The 17,408-nt window shown below is 45.5% G+C and overlaps 1 protein-coding gene across 1 annotated transcript in view; it reads right to left on the bottom strand.

The window, feature by feature from the left end:
• The window catches only part of PARP1 (poly(ADP-ribose) polymerase 1), a 244,306-nt gene extending 227,712 nt beyond the window's left edge, over nt 1-16,594 (bottom strand). Inside the window, exon 1 of the mRNA XM_033939243.1 lies at nt 16,318-16,594. Coding sequence (XP_033795134.1) covers nt 16,318-16,437 — 120 coding nt within the window. The 5' untranslated portion in view covers nt 16,438-16,594. The remainder of the gene's footprint in view (nt 1-16,317) is intronic.
• Between the last annotated feature and the right edge of the window lie 814 nt (nt 16,595-17,408).

The following is a 17,408-nucleotide window of genomic DNA, read 5'->3' as shown; positions in this document are numbered from 1 at the left end:
CAGGCTCCAGATCGTAAAAGGAGAGCAGGATGAAAATCTGGTCCAGCTAGAGGTAAGCAAGGTGGATGTCCTCAGGCAGATAGACAGGCTAAAGAGCGACAAATCGCACATGTCTGGTAGCGCTATAGAAATAATTAATAGCAGTAGTATCTCACTGCTAGTTCAGCCTAATTGACCCATCTTCTTCCCTTTATTCTCTGTTCCCGAAGAACTTCAGTGTTCTGTACTTGTTTCTAGCTTGTCTTCTACTTTTGGACTGTCTGGACTGGTCGCCGTACATGAAGAAGGACACGGTACTACTCGAAAGAGTCCAGAGAAGAGCGACTAAGATGGTTAAGGGGTTGGAGGAGCTGCCGTACAGTGAAAGATTAGAGAAACTGGGCCTCTTCTCCCTCGATCAGAGGAGATTGAGAGGGGACATGATCGAAGGTACCCCATGAACACCTACTACGGAAACTGAAGAACCATGGGGTGGAAGGAGACGTACATAAATGGATCAAAAATTGGTTGGCGGGTAGAAAGCAAAGGGTAGGAGTAAAGGGCCACTACTCAGACTGGAGGAGGATCACGAGTGGTGTTCTGCAGGGGTCAGTACTCGGACCGCTGCTGTTCAATGTATTTATAAATGATCTAGAAAACAGGGAAGAAGTGCAAAGTAATAAAATTCGCAGACGACACCAAACTATTTAGTGGAGTTGGGACTAAAGAGGACTGTGATGATTTACAAAGGGACCTGAACAAACTAGAAGAGTGGGTGACGAGATGGCAGATGAAGTTTAATGTAGAGAAATGTAAAGTCTTGCATGTAGGAAACAGAAATTCGAAGTACAGCTATACGATGGAAGGGTTGGTAATGGGTGAAAGTACCCAAGAAAAGGACTTGGGGGTAATAGTGGACAACACAATGAAGCCATATGCACAGTGCACAGCGGCCTCTAAGAAGGCGAATAAAATGTTGAGTACTATCAAGAAAGGTATTACAACCAGAATGATACAACCCGTTGTATCGGGTGATGGTGCGCCCACATCTGGAGTACTGCGTCCAATATTGGTCACCGTACCTTAAGAAGGATATGACGATACTCGAGAGGGTTCAGAAAAGAGCGACACAATTGATAAAAGGTATGGAAAACCTTTCATATGCTGAAAGATTAGAGAAACTAGGGCTCTTTTCCCTGGAGAAGCGGAGACTTAGAGGGGACATGATAGAGAATTACAAGATCATGAAGGGCATGGAGAAAGTGGAGAGGGACAGATTCTTCAAACGTTCGAAAACTACAAGAACGAGAGGGCATTCGAAAAAATTAAGAGGGGACAGATTCAGAACCAATGCTAGGAAGTTCTTCTTCACCCAAAGGGTGGTGGACACCTGGAATGCGTTTCCAGAGGGTGTGATAGGACAGAGTACGGTTTTGAGTTTCAAGAAGGGATTAGATAATTTCCTGAAGGAAAAGGGGATAGAATGGTATAGATAGAGGATTACTATATAGGTCCTGGACCTGATGGGCCGCCGTGTGAGCGGACTGCTGGGCGTGATGAACCTCTGGTCTGACCCAGCAGAGGCACTGCTTATGTTCTTATGAAACTTTCAAGGTAATGAAGGGGATAGACTTAGTAGATAAGGACAGGTTGTTCACCCTCTCCAAGGTAGGGAGAACGAGAGGGCACTCTCTAAAATTGAAAGGGGATAAATTTCGCACAAATGTAAGGAAGTTCTTCTTCACCCAGAGGATGGTAGAAAACTGGAACGCTTTTCCGGAGTCTGTCATAGGGGAACACACCCTCCAGGGATTCAAGACTAAGTTAGACAAATTCCTGCTGAACAAGGACGTACACTGGTAGGGCTAGTGTCAGTTAGGGCGCTGGTCTTTGACCAGAGGGTCACTGCGTGAGCAGACTGCTGGGCATGATGGACCACTGGTCTGACCCACCAGCAGCAATTCTTATGTTCAATTCATATTACTCAACCTTCACCTACAAGAGAGCCTTTAAAGCAAAGATTCTCACCAAGTCTTCAGTCTGGCTGTCAAGATTCTTACAATATAAACGAGATAGATTTGCATGGAAATCTCTCGCGTGCATGCTCATTGGACTGGGTGGGTATATGCACCAAAGATTGTGCTGAAAATTACTGTACTTAATTACTCTTTAAATATTTCTATTTCTGTTCTTTTGCATCAAGAGTATAGAATGTGTTGTGTTGATTGATGAAAAAAACCTCCTACTTTGATTACATTACATTAGTGATTTCTATTCCGCCTTTACCTTGCGGTTCAAGGCGGATTACATAAGAGTTGTTATGATAATAGGAAGAAACATATTGTTAAGATATTAAGAAGTACTTAAGAAAAGTTTGAGCATTTTCTAATTTGTTAAGGAGTAGTTGGTAATTGCAGGAGAAGTTCCAAGCCTGTTTGGTTGTGTTATATTGGTTTTATGTATTTTTTTTTTTTGAAGAGTAGGGTTTTTGTTTCTTTTTTGAAGGTTTTGAAGTCTGTGGTCAAAGTCAGCAGATTGGTGAGCTGTCGGTCCAGTTTCGCTGCTCTGGTGGCCAGTAGGTTATCATACATTTTTCTTCTTTTGACATTTTTGGTTGGTGGGTGTGTGAAAATTGTGTGGGTTCTCCTGTGTCTGGTTGAGGTGGTTTGGGTTAGTCGATTTTCCAGTAGGTAGGGCTGTCTCCATTTATAGCTTTGAAAAGAAGGCAGTGGAAATTGAAGTGTACTCTGGCTTGTATTGGGAGCCAATGTGATTCGTGGTATGCTTCTGTGATGTGGTCATATTTCTTCAGTGAGTAGATAAGTCTTAGGGCTGTGTTTTGTATTGTTTGAAGTTGTTTTATCGTAGTTGTTGGGCAGGGGAGATGTAGTATGTTGCAGCAGTCTATTAGGCCTAATATTAGTGATTGAACCACTAGTTGGAATTGTTTCCTGTTGAAGAATTTTCTGACTTGTCTTAGGTTTCTCATGGTTGCGAATGATGTTTTTATTATTTTGTTGATTTGTGGTTGCATGGTACATCCTCTGTCTATCAGTACTCCTAGGAGTTTTAGTGAGGGTTGAATGGGGTATGAGACCGAGTTTATTACTAGGTTAATCAAGAACGGGGTTTTGCTGTTTTCTAGGAGGATGAAGTTTGTTTTGTCAGGGTTAAGTTTTAGTTTGTGTTCCTTCATCCATGTTGCTACTTTTTCCTGTGTATTTTGCCTATCATGGTGGGCTCAGGTTGGTCGAAAGGGAGGAGTAAAGTGATGTCATCTGCGTAGCTGTAGGAGGTAATGCCTAGTTTGTCTAGGTAGGAGCTTAGGGAGGCAATGTATAGGTTGAAGAGTGTTGGAGAAAGGGGTGATACTTGGGGAACTCCACATGGGTTGGACCATGGTTTTGATTTTTCTTTGTTTTGACTCTATAGGTTCTGGATTGTAGGAAACCTTTGAACCATGTTAGTACCTTTCCTGTAATTCCTATTGAGTCTAGAGTTTGTAGGAGGATGTCATGGTCAACTAGATCAAAGGCTGCGGAGAGGTCAAGTTGTATGATTAACATTTTCTTGCCTGTGCTGAGGTGTTGTCTCGTGATGTCCACGAGTGTTCCTAGCAGGGTTTCAGTGCTTTAGTTGGTTCTGAAGCCAGATTGTTTAGGGTGGAGTAAATTGTGGTTTTCTAGATATCCAATTACGGCTTTAGCTACGAGGCCTTCCATTAGTTTTCCGTAGAGTGGGATAGAGGCTATGGGTCTGTTGTTGGATGGTTGGTCTGTTGGTCCTTTGCGGTCTTTTAGGATCGGAGTTATCATTTCGCTGAGGTCTTGTGGGAACTGGCCCTCTGTGAGTAGAGTTTGTATTCATTGTAGGAGTAGCGTGCGGAATAGCGTACTGGAGGTTTTCAGTAGGTATGGTGGGCAGTGGTTAAGGTCACAGGCTGCGTGACTGTATTTGTTGTATAGTTTGTTGAGGTCAGACCATTCTATGGGTAAGAAGTGAGACCAAGTTTTGTCTGCTGCTACGGATTCTTTCTCTGAAGGGGAAGTTGAGATCTCTTCTAGGTGGATGGGTGTTTCATTGAATGTGGCTCTTATAGTTGCGATCTTATTTTTGAAGACTGTGGCTAATAAGATGGCCGAGGGAGGGGGGGAGTTGTTTTTTGTCAGATATGGTGTGGTTGCGAGTTCTTGAACTGTATATGTAAAAGGCCATGTAGCCTTCTGCGAGGCACATTAACCAACAATATATTCATGTGTCTTCCTGGTAATGGAGATCTATTTCTAAGCATACTGGAAGCTGAGGATTCAGCTACGTACTGTATATACTTGAATATAAGTCAATCCGAGTATATGACGAGGTACCCTTTCCCCCCCCAAAAAGGAGGAAAAAAGGTTGACTCAAATATAAGATGGGGGAGTAAATATTCATGTGCCTTGCCAGGCTGTGCCCCCTCACTCCCTGCCAGGCTCCCAGCCCGCCTCCCTGCCCTGTACCCCCCTCTCTTCCGATGTCCTGCAGGCCTCCCGTCTCCTGTCCTGGCCAACTCCAATTTTTTTTTACCTCCCTCCATGTACCTTTTTGAATCTCTGATGGTCCAGTGGTGTACCGGGTGAGCCCCTCCCTGAATGGCTACCTCGAGTTCTTGCGACCTAATGGGGTACCGGCATGAGTGACCTTTACTCGCTCCTGCCTGATGCTAAACCGCTTGCTGAATGGCTGCCATGAGTTCCCATGAGTCCCGCAAGAACTCGGGGCAGGAGCGCAGTAAGCTCGCTCCTACCCTATACACCGCTGGACCACCAGGGATTCAAAAAGGTACACAAGGGGGTGGCAAAAAAATTTGGCAGAGTCTGCCGGGACAGGAGGGATCCCTCCTGTCTCAGCCAACCCCACCAGGCCATACAGCAGGGGCGCTGACCTGAATATAAGCTGAGACCCCCATTTTTGGCCCCAAAATCTCAGTTTATATTTGAGTATATATGGTACAAGAAGTTATTCCTGGAGGAATTCTGCACAAAAGTTTAAAAATTTTGCAAAATTCTGCAAAGATTACATGTCATGGTTTGCATAGAATTCTCCTATCCTGAGGCCTGAAATTCCTTCCTGTCTTTTCCTTTCAGGTTCCAGCCTCTTCAGTTCCCTCTCTCATTCAAACTGCAGTTCTGTCTCCCTCTAAATCCCACCACTTTTTCACTTCCACCCTAATCCCCTCCTTGGCCCCCATAGTCTGGCATTTCTCTTTCCCTCTCTCCACTGACTAAAAATCTCTTCGTCCCTTCTCACCCCGTTTCTGGTCTTGGTCACTCTCTCATCCCACCAAGCCCCTGTTGCAGGTCCAGCATCCATGTCCCCTCACCACATCTCTCACTTGAACCCTGAAGCCCTTCCCAACTTCTCATGGTCTGGCACCTCTCTTTATGATCAAACATCTCTTCTTTCTCATCCCCTTTCCCCTCTACTTACTGGTCTATCATTCATGTCCCCTTCCCTCCCCCTGCAGGTTTAGCACCCATGCCCCCCCCCCCACTTGCAGTCCAGGATCATGTCTCCTCCACTCCCCACCACTTGAAGTTCAGGATTCATGCCCCCTCCTTTCTTCCCCCCTCAACATGCAGTCCTAGCATCCATTCCTCCTTCCCTACGTGGGTCTGGCCTCTAGCCGACTGACCCCCCCACCCCCCCACTTCATAAGATCTGACATACCAGCGGGCCTCCCAGAGCTGCAATAGTGGTAGCAGCCACCAGCAGAGGCAGCACTGAGAACAGGCCAGCCAGCCAGCAGAGGCAGCACTGAGAACAGGCTGTTCGTGGCAATCCCTCAGCCGCGTCATCCATCTATACGAAGAGAAGGCCCCAATGGGGCCAGCCGCAAGCTGCCGGCCGCAAGCTGCCTGCTCACTGTGCTGCCTCTGCTAACTGGCTGCCACCACTGCTTCTTCTTTTGGAGGCTGTAGGTATGTTGGATCTCACAGCAAAGGTTAGGTCAGAGGGAGAGAAGCCAGACCCACGTGGGGGATGGGAACAGGGGCATAATGGAAAGTTTCTGCAGAAATTCTATACTGTGCAGTCACACAGAATTCCACCAGGAGTAAAGAGGTATAATAGAAAAAGCACTATGATCAGAAGAAGGGGAAAGCCGACAGTCGACCAAGCGTCGATGATTCGGAAGAAGGTATCCAATGAAGATACTGAGGGGGAAAAAGGCTTGGAAGAAACAAGGGACAATTTACAGGAGTCGACTAACCAAGAAGAGGAAGGTAGAAAGATTGTAGCCAAAAAGAAGACTCTAAAGACCGAAGCACAGGGAAAGGAAATGAAGGCAACAAAATTCCAGGAGCTAAATTGCATATATAATAATGCAAGGAACCTAAGAAACAAAATGGGGGAATTAGAAGCCATGGCCATTGCAGAAGACATAGACATCATTGGAATCTCTGAAACATGGTGGAATGAGGAAAGCAAATGGGATACAGCACTGCCGGGGTACAAGCTCTATCGCCAGGACAGGTCAGGACAGAAAGGCGGTGGAATAGCACTATACATAAAAGAAAGCATACAATCGACAAGAATGGACATAGCAGAGACGGCCAACAAGCTAGAATCACTATGGGTTAAAATACCGGGAAGGAAAGGGCTTGAAATAAAGATAGGCCTATACTATCGTCCTCCCGGACAAACCGGAGAGATCGATGAAGAAATGGAAGCTGAGATGAAGCGAGAATGCAAAAGCGGTAATACGGTTATTATGGGAGACTTCAACTGGGATAGACTGGAGTCTTGGAAGCTCAAGCTGCACTAGGGAGACAGAATTTCTGGAGGCTGTACAAGATTGCTTCTTGGAGCAGCTTGTTAGAGAACCAACGAGAGGAATTGCCACTCTTGGACCTAATCCTAAATGGACTGAGGGGACCTGCAAAGGAGGTGGAAGTAGTGGGACCATTGGGAAACAGTGATCATAATATGGTCAAGTTCAAGGTGGAACTAGGAATACTGAAAGGAAAGAGAACCATAGCGACAACTTTTAACTTCAGGAAAGGAAACTACGAAGCAATGAGGGGAATGGTAAAGAAGAAACTTAGGAACACTTCCAAAAAATGGCAGACGGTGGAACATGCCTGGTCCTTTTTCAAGGACACGGTGAACGAGGCACAAAATCTGTATATCCCCAGATTCAGAAAAGGGTGCAACAAGAGTCGAACAAAAGACCCGGCGTGGATAACTAAAATAGTGAAGGAAGCGATAGGCAATAAGAAAAATTCATTCAGAAAATGGAAAAAGGACAAATCTGAGGGAAACTTGAAAGAGCACAGGAAGTATCAAAAAGAATGTCACCATGTGGTTCGAAAAGCCAAAAGAGAGTATGAAGAGAGACTAGCCAGGGAAGCACGAAATTTCAAACCATTCTTTAGATATGTTAAAGGCAAACAGCCGGCTAGGGAGGAGGTGGGACCGCTGGACGACGGAGACCGGAAGGGAGCGGTGAAGGAAGAGAAAGAGGTCGCGGAAAGACTTAACATGTTCTTTTCGTCTGTATTTACAAGCGAAGACACAACCAACATACCGGAACCCGAACAAATCTTCAATGGAAATCAAGCACAAAAGTTAACATCCATGGAAGTGAGCCTCGATGATGTGTACAGGCAGATAGAAAAACTAAAAACTGACAAATCCCCAAGTCCGGATGGAATCCATCCAAGGGTTCTGAAGGAACTAAAGGAGGAAATAGCGGAGCTACTACAGCAAATTTGCAACCTATCTCTGAAAACAGGTGTGATCCTGGAGGATTGGAAGATAGCCAACGTTACGCCCATCTTTAAAAAGGGATCAAGAGGTGACCCGGGGAACTATAGACCGGTGAGTCTGACCTCGGTTCCGGGGAAAATGGCGGAAGCACTGATAAAAGAAAACATCGATGAACATTTTGAAAAAAACGAACTTCTGATATCCAGCCAACATGGTTTCTGCAGGGGAAGATCGTGCCTGACTAACTTATTGCACTTCTTCGAGGGAATTAACAAACAGATGGACAGAGGAGACCCCATAGACATCATATACCTAGATTTCCAGAAAGCCTTTGACAAGGTGCCTCATGAATGTCTACTCCGGAAACTGAAGAACCATGGGGTGGACGGAGACGTGCATAGATGGATCAGAAACTGGTTAGAGGGAAGGAAACAGAGGGTAGGAGTGAAGGGCCACTACTCGGACTGGAGGAAGGTCACGAGTGGTGTTCCGCAGGGCTCGGTGCTCGGGCCGCTGCTTTTTAATATATTCATAAATGATCTAGAAACAGGAACGAAGTGTGAGATAATAAAATTTGCGGACGACACCAAACTATTTAATGGAGCTCGGACGAAGGAGGAATGCGAAGAATTGCAAAGGGACTTGGACAAACTAGGGGATTGGGCTGAGAGATGGCAGATGAAGTTCAATGTTGAGAAGTGTAAAGTATTGCATGTGGGAAACAGAAACCCGAGGCACAATTATACGATGGGAGGGATGTTATTGACTGAGAGTACCCAGGAAAGGGACTTGGGGGTAATGGTGGACATGACAATGAAGCCGACGGCACAGTGTGCAGCGGCTGCTAAGAGAGCGAATAGAATGCTAGGTATAATCAAGAAGGGTATTACAACCAGAACGAAAGAAGTTATCCTGCCGCTGTACCGGGCAATGGTGCGTCTGCATCTTGAGTACTGCGTCCAGTATTGGTCGCCGTACCTTAAGAAGGATATGGCGTTACTCGAGAGAGTTCAGAGGAGAGCGACACGACTGATTAAGGGGATGGAAAACCTTTCATACGCTGAGAGATTGGAGAACCTGGGTCTCTTTTCCCTGGAGAAGAGGAGACTTAGAGGAGATATGATAGAGACTTACAAGATCATGAAGGGCATAGAGAAAGTGAAGAGGGACAGATTCTTCAAACTTTCGAAAACTACAAGAATGAGAGAGCATTCAGAATAGTTGAAAGAGGACAGATTCAAAACCAATGCTAGGAAGTTTTTCTTCACCCAACGGGTGGTGGACACCTGGAATGCTCTTCCAGAGGGCGTGATAGGACAGAGTATGGTATTAGAGTCCAAGAAGGGATTGGACAATTTTCTGGAGGAAAAGGGGATAGAGGGGTATAGATAGAGAACTAATACACAGGTCCCGGACCTGTAGGGCCGCCGCACGAACGGACTGCTGGGCACGATGGAACTCTGGTCTGACCCAGCAGAGGCACTTCTTATGTTATCCGAAGACTTTTGTTTATCAAAGTTCTTCTGATAAAATTAATCACTTTAACAGTATTTCTAGAGTTAGCATACATGCATATTTGGTTATATCATACTTTGATAGAAGAGTAGAGTCTTAACAGATGGAAGCTTTACTAACAAACATAATTAGTTGATATGATAGAGACTTACAAGATCATGAAGGGCATAGAGAGAGTGGAGATGGACAGATTCTTCAAACTTTCAGAAAATAAAAAAACAAGAGGGCATTCGGAAAAGTTGAAAGGGGACAGATTCAAAACGAATGCTAGGAAGTTCTTCTTTACCCAACGTGTGGTCGACACCTGGAACGCGCTTCCAGAGGACGTTATAGGGCAGGGAACAGTTTCGGGGTTTAAGAAAGGATTGGACAATTTCCTGCTGGAAAAGGGGATAGAAGGGTATAGATAGAGGTTTACTACACAGGTCCTGGACCTGTTGGGCCGCCGCGTGAGCGGACTGCTGGGCGCAATGGACCTCAGGTCTGACCCAGCAGAGGCATTGCTTATGTTCTTTTGTTCTTATCACTTTCCTAAGTTATGAAAAATGAGGTTAGGAGCACCGGAGACATTCCAATTCCAACTGAAAAAGCTTGATTCAAAGCTGGATATAGAAGTAATGGAGAAAAAAAAATCCCCATCAGGTCAGTGAACCCACTATTTACAAAGACATACTGTGGACCTCATAGCATACCCTGAAGAAAGCCACAGCACGATGGGTGAAACGTCGGTTTCTACCTGACAAGATGCAGCGAGACCTGGAACCCTGCAACAAGAAGCTTTCTCTATGCATAATACAGTACTACAGGAAGTATTTGCAAATGTTGAGACAAATCATATGCTATACTGTATATCCTGGCTTAGGAGGTTTATTTCGATCAAAAAACAAGCCCACTTGGAGGTAGTACCGCCCCCCTCCCCAGCAACAAATTACTCAGTCTAGCTGAACATATTGTTTTGTAAACAGGACAAGCTGCTCTATAGTGCAAGAAGTGATCTCCAAATCTAATTCATAAGATTTCATTTCATAGTAACATAGTACAACCAAGAGTCTAGAACAGTGTTTCTCAACCCGCAGTAGAGTACGCGGCACTGCACGAGCCTCCTGTCCCCCTTCCTCCTTGATAGCTGCTGCCGAGGATCCCATGCCCTCCTTATTGTTTACCCACCCCCCTCCTCCAAAGTCACTGCCGCTGCCAGGGATCCCAAGCCCTCCTTCCCTCTGATGTCAGAGCTGACACTGGAGGAAAGCCTTCTGGGTCATCGGGGGTTCCCAGTTACCTCCTTCCAGGGGGGCTGTTCCTTCCTGCTTTCAGTAAAACTTGTTGCAGGGAGGCATCAGCAGCTCTTTCACGCTGCACATGGCTGACCCAGAAACTTCGCTGACGTCAGAGGGAAGGCTGGTGGGTCAGCAACGTGCCGGGTGTGAGCTGCTGCCCGCGCATCCCTGCAACAAGTGGAGCAGCCCAGCTGGACAGCCCTGAAGGAAGTGAGTGCAGCCCTGGAGAGAGGAGACATGATCTGGGACAAAGCGAAAAAGGAGGGAGGAAGGAGGAAGGAGTGCCTTGGGACTTGGGAGGGGCACAATTTTGGGACAAAGGCTAGAAGGGAGGCATGAACATGGGACACAGAAGGGAGGGAGAAAGGGGGCACAAACTTGGTTTATAGGAAGGGAGAATTGTTGGGCATGAGTGTGTGAATGAGAGGGAAAGATGGTGCACATGGGGAAAGAAAGAAGAGAGGAAAATTGGGTAGAGAGAGAGGAGGGAGGTAGAGATGCATGGGGAATAGGATAAGAGGGAGAAATGTTGTACATGGTGGTGGAGAGGGAACAGGGACAGATTGGAGAGGTGATAGAAGGAAAAATGGGCATGGGGCTGGTGGGCAGTGGTGAAAAATGCTGCACATGATCTGGGGGATGAGAGAGGGAGAAATGTTGGATGTGGCAGTAGAGGGAGTGGGAGAGATGCACACTGGATCTTTCTCTTTCCCCACTCCCTTTGCAGCAAGGGAAGGAATGAGAAAAAGACAGATGGAGACATATTGCCAATAGGGGTGGAGAGAGGAAGAAAAGTTGGACTCATGGAGGACAGAGAGATGTTGGTTAAGGGAATGAGGTCCAGAGAAGAGGAAGCAGAAAGAAAGAAATGTTGTATGCATAGTCAGAAGTTAATGAAACCAGAGACTCATGAAATCACCAGACAACAAAGGTAGGAAAAATGATTTTTTTTTTTCAATTTAGTGATTGAAATTACATTACATTACATTAGGGATTTCTATTCCGCCATTACCTTGCGGTTCAAGGCGGCTTACAAAAGATTTATAAACGGGGGTTACAATGGAAGAACGGATGATATACTAGAGTGGTAAATAGTAGATCTTTTGACATTTTCGGGAAAAGGATTAATACAGCTTACAAGAAGTGTAAATGGAGGTTGCATTGGTAGCATAATTGTTATTGCTGGGGTAGTAGGGTAGATTTTTGTCAATTTTTTGCGTTGTTAATAGTATGTGAAGTTAGGGCTGATTTATATGTCTATATTTTGCACTATATTTGTCTATTTTTCTAAAGTTGTTACTGAGGTGATGTTGCATATTTTAAAGTCATCTGCCTTGACCTTTTTGAAAAATATAAATAATATTTTCTCTACGTACAGTGTGCTTTGTGGTTACCATTATGAATTAATGATTATATTGTGTGTATATGAAAAATGAATGGAAGAAATTACATTACAATTAGTACTATTATTTTGGAGGTGGGGTCAGGGATGGAGCTTGGGCATGGGTACTCCGTTGATATTTGTTAGACTTAAGGGGTACTTTGTACAGAATGACACAGGGACAAATTTTCTTACATCCCTGCGAGTTTTATTGCTGTCCCTGCTCCATTCGCATAAACTCTACCTTAACCACACAAGCCTCAAACCAGGGCGGAAAATTTCATGGCGACACCAGAAAGTATTTCTTCACAGAGAGAGTGGTTGATCATTGGAACAAGCTTCCAGTGCAGGTGATTGAGGCAGACAGCGTGCCAGACTTTAAGAATAAATGGGATACCCTTGTGGGATCCCTACAAGGGTCAAGATAAGAAAATTGGGTCATTAGGGCATAGACAAGGGGTGGGTAAGCAGAGTGGGCAGACTTGATGGGCTGTAGCCCTTTTCTGCTGTCATCTTCTATGTTTCTATGTTTATGATTTTAAAGTGTTTGAGGCTTGTGCAGATAAGGATGGAGCTTCCAGCAATGGGGCAGGAAAAGAACTCATGGGGACAGGAGGGGAAAATGAGTTCCCGTGAGTGAGGGGGAAAATTTGTCCCATGTCATTGTCTATTACTTGGCTTGAAGAAGTTGAGAAACACTGCTCTAGAACAATGTTCTTCAACCGCTAGTCTGCGGACTGGTGTCGGTCCGCAGAAATTTCCTGCCGGTCCACAGGGCCGGCACGTGTATCGGACACGAGACGGTATTCTTCAGCCTCTGGTCCGCAATGCTATCAATGCAGCATTATCTTTGAGCTGACTCCCTCTTCCTCACAGCTGCAGTTTCCCAAAGCCGTGGGCAGCAGCTCCTACGCGCATCTTCCGCCTGAACCAGAAGCCTTCTCTCTGATGTCACACCATCAGAGGGAAAGCTTCCAGATGAGGCGTGGGACACGTGAGGAGCCGCTGCCCGCGCCTTTATGCATTGTGTCAGTGAGGAAGAGGGAGCCGGCACAAAGATAACACTGGGGGCGGCATAAAATGGCCAGGCAGGAGGGAGATAAAGGTAGGGGGAATTATTTTATTTTTTAATTTAGTGATTTATTTACATCTGCTGTCTGTTCAGGAAGAAATGCATTTGTTTCTATTTCTCTGAGGTTGTACTGCATAGAGAGTCTTGCATCTTAGGGTTTATTTGTATATATTAATAATAATAATAACAGCTTATATACCGCAATACCGTGAAGTTCTATGCAGTTTACAAAGATTAAGCAAAGGTACAAATTGATTGACTTTAAGAGGGGAGGAAGAAAGAGGGTTAATAGGACAGGAAATCCATTTTTGAGGAGAGAGTGATCAATAGAACAAGTTAATCGCTATAGAGGGGAGAGAGAAGAGAGGATCAGTTGTCTAGATACTTTAGGAACAAGTGTGTTTTCAGACGTTTCCTAAATCCCTCATAAGTAGTGGGCGAAAGCAATTGTTCTAGGTCTTTACCCCATGATGCTGCTTGGTGCCAGAGAAGATGTTCATGGTGTTTTTTCAGTTTGCAACCTCTCACTGGGGGGGGGAAACGAAGTTGGAATGTGAGCTTCTCTTGTGTCTGTTGGCTGAGAAGGCGAAAAGGTCAGTTATATATTTAGGGGCAAGTCCGTGTAGTGCTTTGAAGCAGAAGCAGGCAAATTTAAACTTTACGCGTGCCTCCATTGGCAGCCAATGCAGCTGTCGGTAGTAGGGTGTCACGTGGTCAAACTTCCTCAGCCCAAAGATCAGTTTGACCGCTGCATTTTGCATCAATTGTAAACGCTGCATGTTCTTTTGGGAAATTGCTAAATAGGCAATGTTGCAGTAGTCAAGTAGACTCAGTACGAGGGATTGGACTAGGGTTCTGAATGCCGCTGTATCGAAATAAGCTTTAATGGATCTGAGTTTCTAGAGAGTGAAAAATCCCTTTCTGATCAAGGAGTCCACCTGGTCTCTCATGGTTAGGCACTGATCCAAAGTTACACCTAGTATCTTTATGATAGGTTGGATAGGGTAATTAAGATTATTGATACATAGTGGTGATTTGGTGTCAAGCGGATGTGGCGAAGCAACGAAGAAAGTTGTCTTTTCTGAATTAAGTTTGAGCCTAAAGGTTGTCATCCAGTACTCCATCATGTTTATGGCTTCTGAAGCTTTAGGAATAGTTTCAGAGATAGAATTAACGAATGGGATGATGATCATAAAATCATCTGCATAACTAAATAGTTTTATCCCTAACTGGGTTAGCTGCGTGCCTAGTGAGGACATGTAGACGTTGAAGAGCAATGGAGATAGCGGAGACCCTTGTGGCACACCGGATGGATTGCTCCAGGTATCTGAAAGTTCATAATTAAAACGTACTTGATAAGTGCGGGACATAAGGAAGCCACGGAACCAATTCAGCACCTCGTCCCTGATACCAATGGCGTCTAGGCATTGCAGCAGTTTCCCGTGGTCTACTAGATCAAAGGCAGAACTCATATCGAATTGCATAACCAGGGCATTAAAGCCCTTACTAAACAGTAGGCGCAGATTGTCTAAAATAGCCGCAATTACTGTCTCAGTACTGAATAACAGTCTAAAACCGGATTGAATTTCATGTAGGAGAGAGAACTGATCCAGATAATCCATCAGTTGGGTGTGTACCAATCCCTCCATAATTTTTACAATAAACGGAATGGATGCTACTGGTCTGTAGTTAGATATTATAGCTGAAGATTCTTTTCGATTTTTTAGAATTGGGGTTATTATTATGTGACCATTATTAGAGAGGAACTTCCCAGTTTTTATATTAGTACTTTTAGTTGGTCCCATATTTGCATAGGGATTGTCTGTGTTCTGGTAGGAACGAATGTTGAGAAGCATACGTACAGGAAGAGTTCTGGAGCCTCAATGCACGGATGACGTCATGGTGCAGGGAGGAGGATCTTAGATATGTTAGCCACTGTGAGAACGGGCTACTGGGCTTGATGGACTGACCCAGTAAGGCTATTCTTATGTTCAGTGTGCTTTGTGTAGTTTAATTTTGTGGTTAACTATTATGTGTTGTTAATAAGATTTAATAAATTTGTCTGACTCCTTTCCTTTCTTGTTGTATCTTTGAAATGCTTTCTGGATAAATTTTGACTAATCTTGACACGCTAATGTAATTTGAAAGTCTTTTTTGTAACATCACTGTCTGTATACATTCTCTTCTTCCCCTGTAACCGCTCTGAACTGCTTGTGGTATTGCGGTATACAAAAATAAAGTTATTATTATACTGTGTGTGTATACGTGAAAAATGGTGTTACAATTAGTACTATTATGGGGCGGAGATGGGCGGGGTCTGGCCCACCACTTAGCCCAGTGTTCTTTCATTTCCACCAAGGTCCATGGTGTCAGGTCAAAAGCACGCCGGGACAAAGGTGCGCCCAGACAATTGAGCGCAGCGCGGAGGCGCACGCCGCTCAAAATTACTCTTTTTAGGGCTCCGACGGGGGGGGGGCGTGGGGGGATCCCCCCCACTTTACTTAATAGACATCGCGCCGTGTTGTGGGAGTGTTGTGGGTTGTAACCCCCCACATTTTACTGAAAACTTCAGTTTTTCCCTGTTTTTAGGGAAAAAGTTAAGTTTACAGTAAAATGTGGAGGGTTACAACCCCCCATAACGCCGGCGCGATGTCTATTAAGTAAAGTGGGGGGGTTCCCCAACAAAAACCCCCGTCGGAGCCCCTAAAAAACAGTAATTTTGAGCGGCGCACACCTCCGCGCTGCGCTCAATTGTCTGGGCTCGCCTTTGTCTATGAACCAAGGTCCATAGGTTGAATTACACTGCTCTAGATCAGTGGTCCCCAACCCTGTCCTGGAGGACCACCAGGCCAGTTGGGTTTTTTGGCTAGCCCTAATGCATATGCCTGTCACTTCCATTATATGTAAATCTCTCTGAAAACCGACTGGCAGGGTTGGGGACGGTGCTCTAGATGATGGATGACCACTCTCACCCTTTTAAGCATGCTCTGATCGGACCGCCTAATAACGTCTTTCTTTTGTTGCAACAGAAGAAAGGAAACAAACAAAAAAAAACCCCACCTTTTCTTTATTTGCAAAGAGTGAAAGGCAAATTTAAAGAATCCAGTCGGGTTTTCAGGATTTCCCCAGTGCATGCTGATCGATCTCTTGCATATTCAATGGGGAACTCCTGAGGCACTTGGCCACCCCTCAACCACGGATTTCCTGCCCGGCTGCTTGAAAGGGACTCGGCCAAGGGCGGCCACGTGGACGCGGAGCTTCTCCCTCGGGCAAAGGGGGGACGGTTTCCGCCCACGCGCCTCTGAGGAAGAGAAACGGCCGCTAACGGTCACCTCCCTCCTCCTTACCTGCACCATGATGGCCAGGCGCAGCGTGTCCTTGGCGATGCTCTGGCCGCATTTCTTACACGAAGCTCGGCCGCTCTTGGCGTACTCGGCCCGGTACAACTTGTCTTCCGCCTCGTCCATGGCGACGGAGCGCGAGACGAGACGAGAAGAAGAACGGCCAGACTAGTCCCGCGCGCGCCGGCTGCTCGCGATCTACTGAGCGGGCTGATGACGTCAGAGCGTCGCGCTCCAAACAATTGGCGCCTCAGCGCTCGAGCTCATGGGGAGGGGGAGGCGTCATTCTGAGAGAGGGGCTCAAGAAGGAGGCAGCGCTCCTCCCCTGCTCTGATGAGCATTTAGCTCTTGGGGTCAGGCACCGCAACCCCAGACTTTCTTCATAAGAATTGCCTTCCTGGGTCAGACCAAAGGTCCTTCAAGACCAGTAGCCCGTTCTCATAGGTCTCTAGTACCTGGCCCAAACCCAAAGAGTAGCAACATTCCAGGGCAACCAGTGTCTTAATAACAGACTAGATTTTTCCTCCAGAAATTTATCCAAACCTTTCTTAAAACCAGCTACGCTATCGCTCTTAACACAACCTCTGGCAATGCGTTCTCTTGAGTGAAAAAAAATTTCCTCCAATTGGTTTTAAAAGTATTTCCCTGTAACTTCATTGAGTGTCCCCTAGTCTTTGTCATTTTTGACGGAGTGTAAAATTGATCCACTTGTACCTCTTCTACTCCACTCGGGATTTTGTAGACTTCAATCCTATCTCCCCTCAGTCATCTCTTTTCCAAGCTGAAGAGCCCTAACCGTTTTAGTTTTTTCTCATACGAGAGGAGTTCCATCCCTTTTACCATCTTGGTCGCTCTTCTTTGAACTTTTTCTAGTGCCAATATATCTTTCTTGAGATAAGGAGTTGAACACAATACCCCAGATGAGGTCGCACCATGGAGCAATACAGGAGCATTATGATATTCTTAGTCTTGTTAACCATCGCTTTTTTTAATAATTCCAGACAGAAGACCCATTGGTGCGGCAGTTTTCAAATCTGCTACTGTGCCTTACGTTATTTCAGATGGGCTCGGAGTTTATTTATTTATTTCTAAAACTT

This window comes from Geotrypetes seraphini, chromosome 3 (genome assembly GCF_902459505.1).
Source record: "Geotrypetes seraphini chromosome 3, aGeoSer1.1, whole genome shotgun sequence".
NCBI classification, from domain to species: Eukaryota; Metazoa; Chordata; class Amphibia; order Gymnophiona; family Dermophiidae; genus Geotrypetes; species Geotrypetes seraphini.
This window is presented reverse-complemented; position numbering and strand designations above follow the sequence as displayed.